We start from the raw sequence: 18,019 nt of genomic DNA, 5'->3' as shown, positions 1-18,019 counted from the left end.
TTAATTTTGATGTTGTTTTTATTCACGTTGAGAAATCAAGTATGTCTTGTTAATGACATGCATATTCAAGGGATATACACATGATCATAAATAACATTGTGATATGCACGGGAAAATACAAAATTTAGTCCTGGTATCTATGATGAGTTTATATATTAGAAGAATTAATTTAATGAAATTACATGTAACAAGTAATTGGATCTAGATCGATTATTGATCATTTCCCTTCGGTTCTAACTGTATAATTGACTACGGCGATTGGTGGTAATCTTCTTGTAAACATGTCTAATCAAATGGATGAAAGTATTTGTGCAAAATGTGAAAAAAATTAAGTTTGAAATCAGGCAAAACGTTCTACTTTGATTTTCGATAATGCATTACAGTTTGTTCATTATTTCCTGCAGAAAAAAACTCAGTTGTCTATCAGCAAAATATCTGGAATAATGTCACCCTCTAACTGTTCATCAGAATGGTCTTCAGATAGAAGGTCGAGCGAACCTTCATATTTATCACCAGTATCGTTTTTTGCCTTTTCTATTTTGATTTCTGTATCCCCAAAGGTAAAGATTACGGACACATGCTGTGCTTCTCTTGTTGGATAAGTTACCGTCAAGATTGACTTACCAACATAGGAACAATCGTCTTCATCTACATACATTGGACTCTTGCTTTTAGACAAATACATCTTAATTTTGATGTACTTTTGAAAAGGCTGAGATGTGATAAATTTTAAGGCGATTTTTGTGCCAATCTCTAAATCTGTTTCCCGTTCAACTGTTTTGTGGAAAAGGTCTTTACTGTATTCCTTTCCATTGAACATTGTAAGATGATTTCGATCATGAAGTCTTTTGTCATAAGGCTTAGCTACACATACACCATAAGTAAACGCAACAACTCGTGCCGAGATGTACGACGGTTTGTGTCCGTACATTACGGCTCCTTTCAAAACAGCTAATCCGCATTCGTATGGTACTATAACACGTTTTGAAGGAAAGCAGCTTCTGATTGTCTTTTGAACCAGTTCACATTCAGCAAACCCACCAACTAGAATAATATTTTCTACGCCTTGAACACGAGCATCCTCAAAAACCTTTTGCATGACCGTTTCGAGCTTCTTCAATGTTTTGTTGAAAAAACTTTTGAAATAGTCGGCGTCTATTCGTAGATGTCCGTTTTTAAAAACGACAACATGATGTAAACTGGAGCTATTAATGACTTCTTCTACTTTCTGTTGGTGATAATCCTCGCATAGTTTGCTCAAGGGAACATATGGCAAATGAATGCTAACCTTTCCTGTTGTATTTGGCTGTATTTTTCTCTTTGCTGACTCAAAACTTCTCAAGAGCAACAAGAATGATTCAGGATCATCGATTTTAAACTGCTTGATAACTTCACTTTCAAATATTTCTTGTAGAAATAGCAAAAACTCGTCATCCACCGATGTTCCGCCACATGCTCCACCGGTTGCACGGCATAGCTCTTTCAGATGATGGCCTTCCATTTTTTCATGGACCGCTATATCCGCCGTTCCACCTGAAATTTACAATAGTAAAAGTAAAGCTTTTGTATATACATTAGATAAGAATATTCATTTCCACAAAAAAAAACCATTAAAGCTAAGTTACGAAGTTAAGATGTGGCATTTCGATATGAACTTGCTCTATTATAATCAGTATTTAATTTTCGTAGATTATGTTTTGCTGATATTTTGTGCAATGTACAATTTGTTCATATTGCTATACCCAAAAATAGGTAAGTTAAAGTAATGAGCAGTCAAATATTTTTTCAAAAAGTTTGAGGAAAATGGCGTTAAACACCAACAATCAATCAATATGTTACCAAAAAGGACGGAATATCGTAAACCAAGACTGGCTTAGTAATATGAAAGAATGTCATAATAATGTGAAAATGATTGTAAGAAAAAAACAGGATATTTAAATCAAAGATATATATATATATATATGCATCCATCAATGTTTTATTTTTCATTATACATTCTATGAATATCCTAATATTATCGTCTTTGCCATAAAAGTAAGGAAAAAATATAAAATCGAGAAATGGGCTCATGTCATTTAACTGTAACATAAACATTGCACATTAGAAAAACGTATTGTTTAAGTTCACTACATTTGGAGGTTTGTTCATGATTGAGTATTACTTTTATTGTCTTAACTTATTTACACTTTATTTGACTATAAAATCAAATCATCATAGATACCAGGACTAAATTTAGTATATACGCCAGACGCGCGTTTCGTCTACAAAAGACTCACCAGTGACGCTCGGATCCAAAAAAGTTAAAAAGGCCCAATAAACTACGAAGTTGAAGAGCATTGAGGACCAAATTTCTTAAAAGTTTTGCCAAATACCGCTAAGGTAATCTATGCCTGAGGTAGAAAAGCCTTAGTTTTTCAAAAATTCAAAAATATGTAAACAGTAAATTTATAAATATAACCATATAAATGACATAAAAAGGTTGAATTGTACTGTTTACACAATATGATATTGATAATGTATTTCAGCTTACCTCCTAAATCAACAACCATGTATTTACTGTTTGGGGATGATGCTTTAAAACCTCCTTCTGCTCCGATCATATGTTCTGTTTTTAAATACTGACAATAAACGGATGCACATTCTGGTTCTAATGCAATCAGAAGATTTTCCTCAGGAATCCCCGCCTATAAATTTATGACAAAGTGGTATAACAGCACGTTAGAGTAATACACTATACAAATAAGTTGGAAATACTTTTGATCTACGCTTGCCACACAAAAAGCTCTCACGAAATGCATATGCACAAGGTACCGATGTATACTGACAGCTAATTTTCAGCCAACTTGTATTACCTTTCTGTTAGGTAATCCTTTTATAAACTATCTATTTGTATATCAAGTCTTTGGTGAATGTAATTTTTATCTAAAGTATATGCTGTTTCTTAGATTTTAAAAACCATAAACACTATTCGTTTTACAGATTTTAATGATAATTTTAGAATAGCTTTTGATATTACAACTATACACCAAAGCCGACATGCTTCTGTGTGGTCTATTTATTGTCAGCTGAAAGAACACTGACATCGGTGTATATATTGTTTTAAACATTTCAGTTGTGAATATTTTCTACTCAATATAAAAATCTGGATACAAGGATAATAACTCTTGTGAACAGTCTTTAGATTGAACGTCACCCTTATTTAGAAATCATTATGGACTTTATATGACGCAGATGACAACATGCCTTATCAACAATCTCGTAAACTTTAATCTAAAAAATTGTCAATTGTGCAATCTAAAATTGTGATACATAAGTCGTTAATTTGATGTGACACGATTCACGCCACTACCGGATTGGCTTTTATTCGAATAAATATTTTCCTAATAACATGATTAATAATTTGTAATTATTATTTTATTTACATTTACTCGACTCAAACGTTGCTTTCCGTTACTCACTAAGGTATATTTTTTTATCTCAATGAAATTAATCAATGGGTTTCTACAGCAGAGCGGTTGAGATTTTTTTTCTTCGAAAACCAATATTTTTATTAAGGCCTGCAAAAAGTGTGTTGGTAACTATAGAATATGCGTTAAAAACTTATAGATATGACAAACCGGCTTAATTAGGAGATTTAGCTTTTCCGAACACATGGATTAAAAGAGGGACGAAAGATACCAGAGGGACACTCAAACTTATAAATCGAAAATAAACTGACAACGTCATGGCTAAAAATGAAAAGGACAAACAGACAAACAACAGTACACATGACACAATAAAGAGAAAACGAACCCCACCAGAAACTTAGGGAAATCTCAGGTGCTCTGGAAGGGAAAACAAATCCTGTTCCACATGTGGCATCCGTAGTGATGCTTATGAGATAACAAATCCGGTAAATAGTTTAATTCGGTAGGTTACATTTATTAAAGGGAATGTGATTGTAGTTACGACGTAAGGAACATATCCGATATCATTTGTGAAAAGTTATTCCATAACGGTCAACCAACTCGTGATGGCGTCCGTAAAATTTACGAAGAGATGATTTCAACTTCACCATTTGGAACTCTTGATTGAATAGCTTCCTTGTGAGCAACAACCCTCTATAAAAAAAATCATTATAGGAAATGCAATCACGGGAATATCGTATCAATAGGGGGATATAAACACCGTATGCAGGTGCTGCTGGAATGTTGCTACTTATAAATTGAAAGTTCACAATTGGAAAGCTAAAATCATCTCTTTTGTCGTAAAGTTTTGTTTTCAATTGACCCTAATTGTCAATTTATAGATGTAAGTCAAGATATGAGGCCGACTGTATCTGTTGTATCCTTTATCTCTAGTTCAATGGGATAGATGCGTTCGACACAGTCACCAAATTTTGAATTATTTAGTGAGAGAACATCATCTGTATAACGGAAAGTAGAGTTCAAGGATATTGCTAACTTCTTATCTTTCTTCCTAAGAAGTTCCTGTATGAAGTCAGCCTCATATTAATAAAGAAACAAGTCGGCAAGAGTAGGGGCACAACTCGTTCCCATTGGAATGCCGATAGTTTTTGAAAAACACGTCCTCCGAACGTATCAAATATGTTATCAATCATGAATGTCAGTTTTACAGAATGTTTTTTGATTAAAGATATCAGTGAAAATTGAAAAATATATTTACAAAGTGCGCTCTAGAACAAAATTTGTTTTACGCTGATATCAGGTAATATAGATAAACTTCACAAGAAAAAGTAATATATTTTTAATTGTCTGATAATTATTTTAAAGGGCCACTAGCTGTCAAATTCATGTTCACCGATTTTAGTCAAATTCTCGTATTTTATTTATAACAATGTAAAACATTTATCCAAACTATCAAAAATCTTAAATAAATAATAAACAGGGCACGATCATGACAATGCGTACTAGCTTCGTTTCGTGTGTATTTTAGTCCGGACGCCATCTAATCAATTATAGAGTTGACCTCTAAAGTCATGCGATTACCATATAAGCGATGTAAACATAAATATAGATATAAATAGATTAAGCAAACTTGTGCTGTTGGCTTATTCTGGGTCTATTTAATTTCATATTATAGATGAAAAATAAATGTTTGCCATCGTTTTTACTTGCATAAGAATGAATTTTTATGGATCGAATCAGTCAAGCAAATGATTTATCTTTGTTTCACTTTCAATGTTGACATTCTTTTCCTTTAAATAACTTTAAACATACAATTTACGTGCTACCCATCTCAAACTAAGGGTTAAATTAAAGTTCACATTAATACGGATTCAATGAGGTCGAATTATTGAAATCAATAATTCATAATCAATGTTTTTTTAGCTCATTTAAAGAAAACGATTGTGTAGAATATGATACCTTTTTAGGATGGATAGCTGAAGACAAGGGCATAACACTTCATGTTGTTCATAGTAAGAGTAGTTAAAATAAAACTCAGAAGTTGATAATCTCTATTACCTTTTCTGCGCTTTGCCTCATGAAGCGTTTCGCTTTCTCGCTCCAAATAGCAGGCACTGTCAATACCCATTTTATATCTTCGATTTTGATGAAATCAGCCCCTTGTTTTCTGCAAACTTCAATCACTTTTTCCATCAACGCTTTTATTGATAAAGCAAACACATCTATTGCTGGAATTTCTTTTCCTCCAATTTCAGTTGCAGTCATGAAAGGGGAAATTATCTAAAATGTTAATGACTGCATATTTGTTACATGTATTTAAACTTGTGACCATCAACAGAACGTTATGTTCAGGCAAGATGAGCAGCTTAGCAAAATAAAGAAATTAGGTTGACAATATATGTACGAAATGTCAAAATAAAGTAATTAAAAAAAGGCTGGACCGAATATAGTAAAAAATTAAAAAAAAAAAAAAAACAAGAAAGAGATAACAATTAAGAAAAATGCAGGACACAATTTTTTATTTATTTTTGAAAAAATATGACATATTTTGTATGAAATAATTCAGTAAATAAAACACTTTTAGGTGTTTTTAAGAAGATAAAATAATTGATAAAATTTTAAAAATATGAGTAGATAGCTCTTATAAAGTACTTTAGGAATATCTAAAGAAAAAGAAGTCATCGTTAAACATAAAACAGAAAAAAATCCTGCATATTCCGTTATGAATTTTAAAGTTTTTCAACTGTTTTAGAAACATCTTATAAAGTACTTTAATTTATGCAGAATAATAAACCGAGCCCATGTGCGTCTACAAGGAACACATCTCATGTAATGCATGCCTCAATCGCCATATGAAGCCACACGCAGTTAAAATGTCACAATTTGAAATAGGACACACTCGATAAAATTTCAAATGTTATTGTGTCTTAAGATCTATTCTATTGTCTGAATATCTAATTCTGTAAAAACAAAAGTTGTCGCTTCATTAAAGTGGAGGAAATCTATAAAGACATAATATTAGAATGAAGATTGTTTGTAAATGTTGACTAATTGATAAAAAAAAATGTACCTGTCGATACTGAGTGTTACTACCTCTATTAATCAAACCATTCAATAAAGAATAAAGAGCCATCATGCTGTTTAAAAGCTCGAACAAATCTCCAAAAACCTCTTCATATAGAAATCCCTATGAAATGAATTAATAACGTATTATAATATCATATATATTTTGCAAAAATAAACAAAATCACTAAATTGCGATATATTATTTAAATTGTCGACATTCTTCAGATACACCATATGTAAACTTTATTATTATTCTTTTTTTTTGGGCAGTTTTCAGCTTGCAAAATGCTTTTTGTGTATAATTCAGATATTTCTGTTTTCTTAGCACTTATAGATTGTCAAATGATAGTATATCACGGATTACAAATGTGTCCAGTTTTGTGATTATATAACATCACAGAAATGTCGGAATATATTCAGAAAACAGCTGGGGAATATACAACGTGTTAACCCCAATTTAAACCGCCAAAACGCAATCATAATACATAATTACACAAAACCTATAGAAGAATAAACATGGTAATTAACATATTTACCGCATTGTGAATATTTAATAAATACCTTGTACTGACAAAACAACATTAATGCAGAGGTTATCCGTAATATATGGGTAATTTATGTCTAAGACAGCGTATATAATTTGACATTCCAGGCTTAGGGTTTATATATCACTTTGAGTACGGCTCGGAGAATATGAACTCTAAGCCCGGAAATTTTCATTACATACCCTGTCTGAGACTTGAATTACATATAATGTTTTGCTTTGCTCAGTCTTAAGTGTTATATCTTAAGCTTGTATTGTGTGTACTGTTGTTTGACTTGGTCTGTTTTTCCGTCATGGTGTTATCAGTTTTTTTACATTCATACAAAAAGTCAGGAGATATGTACAAAGATACTTAGATACCGTTTTTTGTGACATCTCTGCACTAAATACTTCTTAGTCGACCGTAGAAAATAGGCAACAACTACATGTCAGTTGACATTAAATGCCCACAGTGTTAGCAATTGACAACAATTTAATATCAAATACATACCAGACGCGGAACCTCTGTAACACATTTATTTAAGCTACCGGCATTGCATACATTGCATACGTGGGTTTTTTGTTGTTTTGTTTTGACAATAGGAACTACTTACAAAATCAACTGAACTGTAGAACTTTGTGAACGTTTAGTAAATCTTAATTGATTGTTGTTTCTTGTTTGTCCAGTGACGAATATTTCATGTATTTTCAGGACGATGTTTTGGGGTGACAGATTTAGATCTTCGAGGAACTTAAGTTAAAAAAAAAAATCAAATTGGCTTATAATAGGATTTTTTTATCAAATATATTTCGAATTATAATAATCTCTATTCATGTATTTGAATATGAAGTGTTCATAATTTGTTGATAAGATCGTCAGTAGTTGCAATGTGAATCTGTAAACAAATTATCCAATGAAATATTTGTCGATTTTAATATATATACCTATCCATCAAACTTCCCATACACATATATATATTTACCTCGGCCATTACAATGTATCCCAATGATGATATTTGTAAAGTATTAAAAAGACGTCCAACTGTTATACTTAACAATAAGGGCATGGAAACGCATTCTATAAATACATCTCAATCCGAGTTTAGATCACATGACGTATCCGTATTTATAATTAATTAAATTTATTGTGTTTACTAAATTGAACATGTGTATGAACAGTCTATTAAAATGTATCAAAATATGAAATTTAGAGAGAGGGACCGTGCCCCGAGCTCTCCATTTCATAGTATATACCTTTTCATAGACTATCCAATTTAGCTCATGCTAACAACATCTCATCCAATCACATTTGCTTGAATTATCCTTTTAATTTTCATAATACATACAATTTATGTGTACTAAGTAACTACGCATAAATGACCAGAGGGGTAAGATTTCTTTGTATTGTTATCAAAATAATAAAAAAAATTACCACTGAGTACTATTTTGAATTAAAATGCTGTGTTTCAAACTAAAATAAATAGTTGGCAACTAGTATTCACCTCATTGATTTTTAGATATCCTGCAAATTAATTGTTGGATCTAAAAATGTTTTTGACGGTTGCAAGTTTCTTTTCATAGGTTAAACAATACATGGTCATGTTTTTATGGAGATAGGCATACAACATTACACCCCAGCTCCACCAGGGGTGATCTGAGCCGGACCTACCAGATCAACCCAGCTGGTATTTGCTTGTTCTGCATGCTTTCCTTTGTTCTGTAACTTTTTGCAGGAATGGTAAATCCACTTAGAAATATTCATACGGAGAAGATTCACTTTCAAAATGTGTAGAAAAAATCCAGTGTCTATGCTGGGATTCAAACTCAAGGCTTTTAGCTTATAAACCCATAAATCATATCTCCACACTAGGACGACTGGATAGAAAGTCATAGTAATTTTACGTATTTAAAGAAAGTAGATAATTCGCCCCACTGGAGAATCTCCCCACACCGAATCGCTACACTTTTTCACCAACTGGCCCACTTTGAAAAAAAAACGCCCTACTCCAGTACAATCTAAGTGACGACCGCTCTGTGGGATTTTAACCCTATTAATATGTAAGGCGAGTTGTCAGACCGATTTTTAAATGGGATTTCATCCTTTTTCTTAAATGGTGCAAGTTGGAAAACAAGAGTGGGGCAATATTTTAGATAGTGGCAACTAAGGGTGGACCACTTGGCCAGTGGGGCGAGTAAATATTGATTCATATTCAAACATCGTATTATTTAGTTATATAAAGTATATCATAATGGTTGTGTGGCGTTCTAAACTTGATTTTATGAATTGTAAATGGTTTTTCATATAATCTAGAACATCTGGGCTGTAAAATAGTTATCCCATTCGGACTTGGTGTGTCAGTGTAAGATCACCCATCTCCCTGGCTATCGGGGTGATCCTTAAATGACACACCGCGTCCTCACGAGATAACTATTACTGACCAAGTATTATCTGACCAATTAAGAAAATTTCACATTTTCGAGTGATATGACAAAAGTAGACTCTCATTGTATTAATTAAATTTTGATATTAGCTCACTTTAAGTATTGACTTAGTGAGTGAAAGGGATATTTTTCAGTGAAGTGGTAATTTTAATGAATTAATGGAATGAACGAACAATGAGATAGTTTTGTCATAACATGAAAGGATAAATTATTAAAAAATGAACACGTATTCAGCTTCAGGTACAATATAATCTTATTTATCATATACTTAGACTAAATAACATGATTATTACTTTATGATAATAGTATTAAATTAACGTAAATTCCATATTTTTTGAATTGGTGCTTAGTGGATAATAAAATTAACGGTACCAATTTTCTTGCACCAGATGCGCATTTCGACAATACATGTCTCTTCAGTGATGCTCGTTGCCAAAATATTTGAAATCCAAATCTTTTATAAAAGATGAAGACCTATAATCCAAAAGGTCCAAAAAGTATAGCCAAATCCGTGAAAGGAATCAGAGCTTTGCATGAGGGAGATACATTCCATATAAAAGATGAAGAGCTATAATCCAAGAGGTCCAAAAAGTATAGTCAAATCCGTGAAAGGAATCCGAGCTTTGCATGGGGGAGATACAATCCGATACAGTGGACTGATATGAAAAGTTTATCACATGCTTCGATTGTTATCACATGCATTTTCGTGACGTTAGCTCATAGCATTCCGGTGATACTCGGCAAATTCGGAAAATACACCTCAATGTTACGTTCTCAGTGAAAAAACATTACAAAGTAGTAAACAAAACATTTATTTGATTATTGGTAAGTATATTCTGTAAAATAATAAAACCAACAAAAAACAAAAAACAAAAGAAGTATTAAATGAATGCATTTTTAAAAGTTTCAAACTTTATTTAGAAAGTTACTTTAAAAAAAGTTGACTTTTCCAAACAGTGTTCATTATGTATATTGTTGAATTATTTATTTTGTCGTTTCGTCCAAATTAAAATATTTCTCTTCTCTGTTGAGGCATATGATCGAAAGATGTCATATCGACTGAATTGAATCTGGTGTTTAACGTCCGTGAACCTTTCAATCTATGAACTTCTATATTGGAGCCACATAAAAGGATCGATATATGAATTTTTCGCCATTGTTGACGCATATTATAAGTTATATGGTTTGCTACTGACCCCGTACGGATCCATAGAGGGTTAGTAAAATCCATAGGGGATGAGGCCGGAGGCAGAGTCCCCTATGAATTTTATTCACCCTCTATGGATCCGTAGGGGGTCAGTAGTTAACCGTATAACGAATTTTTCGGACGCTGGACTTTTTCTGCGGCGTTTTGTTGAAAAATAAACAATGAAACACAACAACATTAATAGATGACGTCGCCATTAACGCGTCATGAACCCCATATGAAACTTATTAACCCCATACGGTCTCATAGGGGGTCACCACGTGACGGCATTTAACCAATCACAACGTGATAATTCATCTGTGGTCCGATAAGATAAATGATCATAACATATCATTTTTCATATCTCATGTATTATCAGCCCTCGGTCAATATCAGCCCTAAAGCCATGTGGCTCTTGGGCTGATATTGAACCTAGGGCTGATAATACATGGGATATGAAAAATACCATGTAATAATCTGATAATATTTATTCATATTTAAACACAATGTGATATGAATATTGTTTAATTCTTAAATTGTATATTTTTTTGTTAATGAAAAAACCTCGTCAATCAATTTTGATTAACAATCGTTTAAGATACTTAATTTTATCTTGATGAATATCTATTGTATTTGAAAAACTTTCTTTTCTATCAACTGCCATTGATTTTTACACATTGGTTTTAATGTTTTGTTTGAAAATTAGATTTTATACTAAATGTGTTTTACCCACACTTTTGCCCTACTTTTCTCTTTTCTTTTTCTTTTGAGGGTGGGGTCTTTACACACACCATTACAATGTTCTCCTGATCTCATTTGTATTAATAAGGCAAAAAACAGTACTCATGATTTGTTTGCTTATTTTCTTTTCAAAATTGCCTTCCTTTAGGGATTGGACACCTCATTAGAGCAGTTTTGAAGGGTTCTCTTTCATAATTAATCTATAATGAAAAGTCATTCATGTATAGGGAACACATTTGTTTTTATCGATTGAATATTTTTGAATATTTTGTATAATAAATGTTAACGTAACACTATACCATTGCTGTTGGAGATTTATTTCCCCGAGGGTATTACCAGCCCAGTAGTCAGCAATTCTGTGTAGACTTGAGTTATCATTGATATGTTCATAATTATAAATTAACTGTTAACAAAACTTCGAGTTTTTGAAATACTGAGGCTTTTCTACCTCAGGATTAGATTACCTTAGCTGTATAAAATTTGGCAAAACTTTTAGGAATTTTCGGTTCTCAATGCTCTTCAACTTCGTACTTTATTTGTCCTTTTAAACAGTTTTTTTTATTCGAGTGTTACTGATGAGTCTTTTGTAGACGAAACGCACGTCTGGCGTATATGTAAGATTTGAATTTATGTATCTATGATGAGTTTATTCACAACGTGATTATATTTCACCCTCGGAAGAATAGAGGTTAAAAAAACGCAAGTAGTAGTGGGGTTCGTGTTGTTTATTCTTTAGTTTTCTATGTTGTGGCATGTGTGCTGTTGTTTGTTTGTCTTTTTCATTTTTAGCCATGGCGTTGTCAGTTTGTTTTAGATTTATGAGTTTGAATGTCCCTTTGATATCTTTCGTCCCTCTTTTAGTAAAGATGTTTAAATGTCGAATTGACGAATGAAACGTTTACGTGTTAAGGTACTGTCATTATGACCAAACAAAACTAGAAAGCTATAAGAGAAGAAGCATGCATCCGGCTATAGCAGCAGACCTTCTATAAATGCCAAACTCAAAGACAAGTAAATCTTTCCTCAACATGGTCTTATTATAATATATTTCTCTTTCACCAAAAGTTTAATTTCTTCAAATTATTGGTTAGTCTGAGTAAATAATGACCTCAAATGCACTAATTTTGTCTAAGTAGGCCTATTTTCACATGCGTTCTAAACTGGAGGGAGTAATTTGTAATCTGACACCTAAAACAGCATAGGCAAACATCGTTTTAATCAAAATAAACTCTAATGAACAAAAACTTTTGATTAACAAAATGTGATTGAACAAAATACTTTTGAGACTTTACTTGTGACTAATATATACGCATTGATGTGAATTATGGTATTAGCCATGATAGTCAAGGAAAACTGTCCAACTGTAGTTGTCATTCAAAAACAATTATAAAGATTTAATAATAGCACAGTGTAACAGTATATAAGTGAGTCTTTTGTTTAGGGCGTACGATAGAGTTTTAAACTTATTATTCCACGAATATTAAATCAGTAAGTTTTTTATCATACCGAAATTGATAACAGACAATAAACGTCGGGTCAAAATCAACTATCGTAATATTAAAAGAAGAAACACAACAATATCCCGTTCACGTTGATATATATTCTGAATTAAATCAGGCTTCGTCTTGCACTGACGTCAACCCTAGATACAATAGGTAAAATGCGACGACGTAGCTCCCACATTTTCCCAACATTATCTTATCTCGTACCTGCATTAGAAATTTCGATAAATATAATGACGCTTGCGGTGAAATAGTTTTAGGGAGGTCCAATAGTTAAACGCTTGCAATTTAAAAAAATTGTGAAAACATAATGTTCTCATTTAATATAGAAAATGATAACTGAGATGTAATAATTTACGTTAGGAAGTCATAACCTCCCCTGTAACTTCGTCATATGTTCTTGATATGATAAACTTCAAACAATATCAGTTAATAAAACATACATATCATATTATAATACCGTATAGCGGGGTGTAAATTTTCGCTTATTTTCGCGGATAGAACAAAATCGCCAAAATAAATTCCACAAAATATAAAGTGTTCATGCAAAAGTATTGATAAATGTTTTGAATCCGCCAAATTTATAACCGACAAAATTTTTCGTATACCTTATTCAATGAAAATCTCGAAATTTTACACCCACGTAAATTACCCGCTATACGGCAATACCTCGTGAAGCTTCATTTTAAATCTTTGAAAAAAGAAATAACTGTCCTGCTTGTTGTCGCTGGCAAGATCGACAAATTGATTTTCTGCATCATATCCGAATGCAACACACTTTTTTTCTTCATCTAATAATATACATGTGGGTTCTTTCAAAGACATCAAACCAATAGCTCCTGCATTGTATGGATTATTAACTATTATTTTGTTTGGATCTGTTTCAAAATCCTCTCGCGTTGAATATGCATAACCAGAATAAGAGGTACCAAAGTCAATAGCTGCTACCATTAGATATTTGCCCGAAACTGCACCATCTTCCGCCATCTGCAAATAAAACATCGTTCAAGAATTATACATATAATAGTATGAAAATAATGAGATGTTATATGATTGCCTATGAAACAAAGTTTAAATTAAAGAGGATGTAATGAGGCAATTAATTTTGACTAGGTATTGCTTGAATTAAATTTCATACTGTTTTTTGACTTCTTAAATTTATCATTTGATAGGCACTTGCTTGTCGATCTGATGAATCATTGATTTTTCGAAGTTTATAATTAATTCAATGGTATGTAAAGGATACTTTTTCATCCTGAACATCATTTTCAAGATCATCACTAAATAATTTAATTTTGGATGTAACGCGTCTTCTGATTGGGTGACGTTATTTTGTTATCAGCCCATAGACATAATTAAGTCATGTGACCGTGACGTCATCAACGTTTTTCGTGGTTTTCTACGGTTTTAAATGGAAATAGAAATAACATAAAAAATGTGGTGCACACTGTTAAATAACCCGCTACGCGCGTTATTCAGTGTGCACCAAATTGTTTATGTTATTTCTTCAAAGACAGAAAAAATATTACAGTCATTCCTTAAATATATATTATCATATCTTGAAAATATGTGCATCTACTTTACAACAATATGAAGAAATCTAAATCATAATCACAATTACCTAGCATTTAGTAACTACAAGTACACTTATATAATGTACTATTCTGACATCGGACTCAAACTTCTCTTAAACTGAGTTTTAATATGCGTACTGTTGTGCGTTTTTTTCTTCAAAATTTGATAGAGGTATAGGGGGAGTGTTGCGATGTCAAAAATATGATTGACCCCGCCGCATTTTTGCGCCTGTCCCAAGTCAGGAGCCTCTGGCATTTGTTGTGTATAATTCGAAATTATATTTAGTATGACGTCCATTATCACTGTATACATATTTGTATAGGAGCAAGCTGAACTTCGGCTGTTGTCTGCTCTATGGTCGGGTAGTTGTCTCATTGACACATTCCTCATTTCCATTCTCAATTTTATTTGCATCTTTTTTGTTTATGTTATTGTTTTAAAACGTGATTCTTATCGACCTGATAAGTTGAGTCTGATATTTGTACTTTGTTCTTGTTGTACAGTTACCCCACTGACTTTCGTAAGTTGTTTCACACATACATCAAACCGTTAGTTGTCTGGTTTGAATAGTTTAACATTTTGCTTTCGTTTCTTTTTATAGCTTACTAAGAATGCGGTATTGGTTTTACTACTTGATGAAGGCCGTACGCTGACCTATTATTTGTTGGCATTGGTAATCGTCTGTGTTTCATATTATCATTTTAATAAAATTTACGTCTTCATTTATTTAAATATTTTATACCTGTCAGTTTTCGATACTATTTTGAAAACGCAAGTTGCGAAGTTAAAAACGCGAAATTTGAAAGAAAAAATATTTCGCCTTTTGTGTTTCGAATTAACGTTTTCCGTTTCGACTTCGCGATTTAGCGTTTTTATCCTGTAGAATATGAAGAGCGAAAATGCGACAAGCTGTCCCCACACATTTGAGATAATGAAAACAAGTGGTGTAATACATGTTATATATTGAAATATTTTGTAAATCAAATTAAATATGATAAAAATCATTATTTATGTTTTGAAGGTGAGCGAATCAGATGAATGTGTGCACCAATATATATTCTGATAATTGTCCTGTTTTACACTAAAAATAGTTGTGTTAGCCATATGAAAGGGTTAAAACAGAACATGCATTACGTGTCGCTGTAAATTAACACATACGTTCAATTGAGTACGCACAAATGTACCAAACATTGTATTGATGGTATCTGTTATCTTAAATATAACGTTTGCACAAAAGTCATGTTGATTTTAGAAATAGATAGATAACACATTTAGTAAACTACTGATAATCTCCATAATAAGGTTTTGTCAACAATGCGCAAATCCATGTAAATGTATTTGCATAAACATCATTTTTATTGACGTTCTTGAAACGACTTTCCCCCATTTAATTTGTGAAACGTCTAATAACGGTCCTGTAAATCGTGGAAATTATCCGTTCTGTGAAAACATTTATCTGATCAAGACAGCGATCACATTTTGTTCCGGAAAGTTTCGATTCCACCGTTTCCAGCAGATTTTGTGTCGATGATCACGTCGTCTATCCAATTCCGATCCGATTTGTATCTATCGATTGTTGTAAACACGACATCAACCTGATTTACCCTATAACAATATTAATATAACGATGACGGGTCGCATTCGGCACGATCTGGACGAAATCTGAATGTCAAAAAATGACAATGGCAAATTTCTCCAAATCATGTCATTGTAATGGAATTATATACTAACAACACATGAAATTGTGAAATTTTGGTCCGATACCGCAGAAGCTGTCACATGTGACACGACATAGTCTAGAAAAAAATCAGCCTAGACAGAATAGAGTGGAATGAGTTTCTGGAATGTGACCGGAAGCACCTTAACGCTGGGGTTGATTGGCTCTGCTGTCCAGATTATTTTCAATCAGCAGGACAAGATGTTATGACGATAAGACATTAAACAAGATTGAGGGTAGTATCCGACTTTGTTTTTACTTTTCATGTCGTACATAGCTTTTCTTATCTAAAATGGTATATATAAATGGCTATTGAAAACGTTTTTTTATTTTTTTTTTAAATAATTAAACGAACATGCAAATCAATACGGAAAACAACTATAAGTCAACATTATTTCAAACAAAAACGTAAGTTTTAAACATATAAGTATTTAGAGAGGGCTATATATAAGCTAAGTGAAGGCTAAACAAATTATTTATATTACTACTTTAGGTATTAAACACATCAAAAGATTAAATCAATATGCCTAAATAGTTTGTAACTTTTTTTATCTTTTATAGACCAAAATTGTAAAATTAATAGTTCGTACAAGCATATATCATATATTATCATACACATAGAAAATAACTCCACATGGACAAACGGATTGTTAAGATTTTTTTTGTCTGCAATTTTGAAGTCGATTCGACACTGTTTCCGTATATTGGCAACTGCATTTTAATATTTACTTATTTCGTTGACATTAAAAATGTGATACTACAGTAAACGATCTGAACTTGTAAGTCGAATAATCTGCTTTTCACACAGAAATTGACATCACTCTCTGATGATTTACTCATTTCATGAGTTAAGAATGTACCAGAAAATACAAACACCGCATCAAAAGAATATAAAATAGCATGCCATTAAAACGCCCCGATTAGTCATTGTAATAAAATAATATAAGTATATTTATATATATTCAGTTACATATTTAATAATATAGTTACCTTTGTAATCTTTCACGAGACAACTGGGAAAAAAGTTGAGTATCAAATGAACAAATATTGATAACATATGATAAAGCATGTGACAGGTGATTGTTTATGGTATGTGACATTACAAATACATATATTCAAATATATACTTATCATATCCAAGCTATCGACAATCTTACTGTGCAAATACGGATGTACAGATAATACAAAGCAATATACATCAAATATAGCATGCGTGTAACGTCTTCTGGTATCCTTCTCCTGTTTCCTACAAAAGTTTTTATTCTAAAGACTGTTTATTTCAAAGATCATCGCAGTCCGCTTCTAAGCGGTGTTAATACTGGATATACAAGGATCAATGTTGAATAACTAAACGATAATAACCATATACATACCTTGTTAAAAAATATAGAATTTGTATTCGCTACAACAAAGGAGAAAACTTTCTAACGCTCAAACAAATGAAATTTATATTTTCTATCATTATCTAATATTTGAATTGATAACCAACGAAGGCTATATCTTTCTTTAACCTTCATGGCCGAGAGTTTAGTGTGCACATTACAGGATTAGCTCTCTACGTTGTTACAGAAACATGATAATGTATTCACTGAGGAGAACAAAATTTGCAAATCTAGTTTTATTGGGTTAGATAATAAAAGATCCAGGCCTATTGGAATATTGGCTATATTATAAATGTTCCAAAATAGTTATTGTTAAAATTTTGTTGTTTTCCTCAGACTCCATTCATTGTATGTGCTATATGTACAGGTAAATGTCATGTGAGGTGCACGTTAATTATGCTGTAATCGGGTGTAAAAAATCAAAAGAAATATTATGAAACCATTAAACGTTTTAGTTCCAGGAAAATATCTTATGAAG

General features: G+C 32.2%; 1 protein-coding gene across 1 annotated transcript; it reads right to left on the bottom strand.

Moving 5' to 3' along the window:
* Positions 1-17,194, bottom strand: LOC143047859 (heat shock 70 kDa protein 12A-like). Its single transcript, XM_076221160.1, has 6 exons — positions 17,150-17,194; positions 13,537-13,854; positions 6,478-6,594; positions 5,466-5,687; positions 2,531-2,684; positions 1-1,533 (listed from the first exon to the last, which is right to left on the bottom strand). Exons 2-6 carry the CDS (start codon positions 13,852-13,854, stop codon positions 413-415), a joined length of 1,932 nt encoding a protein of 643 aa, XP_076077275.1. The 5' UTR covers positions 17,150-17,194; the 3' UTR covers positions 1-412.
* Positions 17,195-18,019: the final 825 nt, after the last annotated feature.

This window comes from Mytilus galloprovincialis, chromosome 10 (assembly GCF_965363235.1).
Source record: "Mytilus galloprovincialis chromosome 10, xbMytGall1.hap1.1, whole genome shotgun sequence".
Taxonomy (NCBI): Eukaryota; Metazoa; Mollusca; class Bivalvia; order Mytilida; family Mytilidae; genus Mytilus; species Mytilus galloprovincialis.
This window is presented reverse-complemented; position numbering and strand designations above follow the sequence as displayed.

What these genes read in the sequence shown, in the direction of transcription:
- LOC143047859 (XM_076221160.1), bottom strand. Translation starts at nt 13,854, where the DNA reads ATGGCGGAAGATGGTGCAGTTTCGGGCAAATATCTAATGGTAGCAGCT. An exon ending in TTAAAATGAAGCTTCACGAG is followed by an intron (nt 6,595 to 13,536) that starts GTATTGCCGTAT and finishes TTCATTTCATAG; the next exon opens with GGATTTCTATATGAAGAGGT. An exon ending in TGAGGCAAAGCGCAGAAAAG is followed by an intron (nt 2,685 to 5,465) that starts GTAATAGAGATT and finishes ATAAATTTATAG; the next exon opens with GCGGGGATTCCTGAGGAAAA.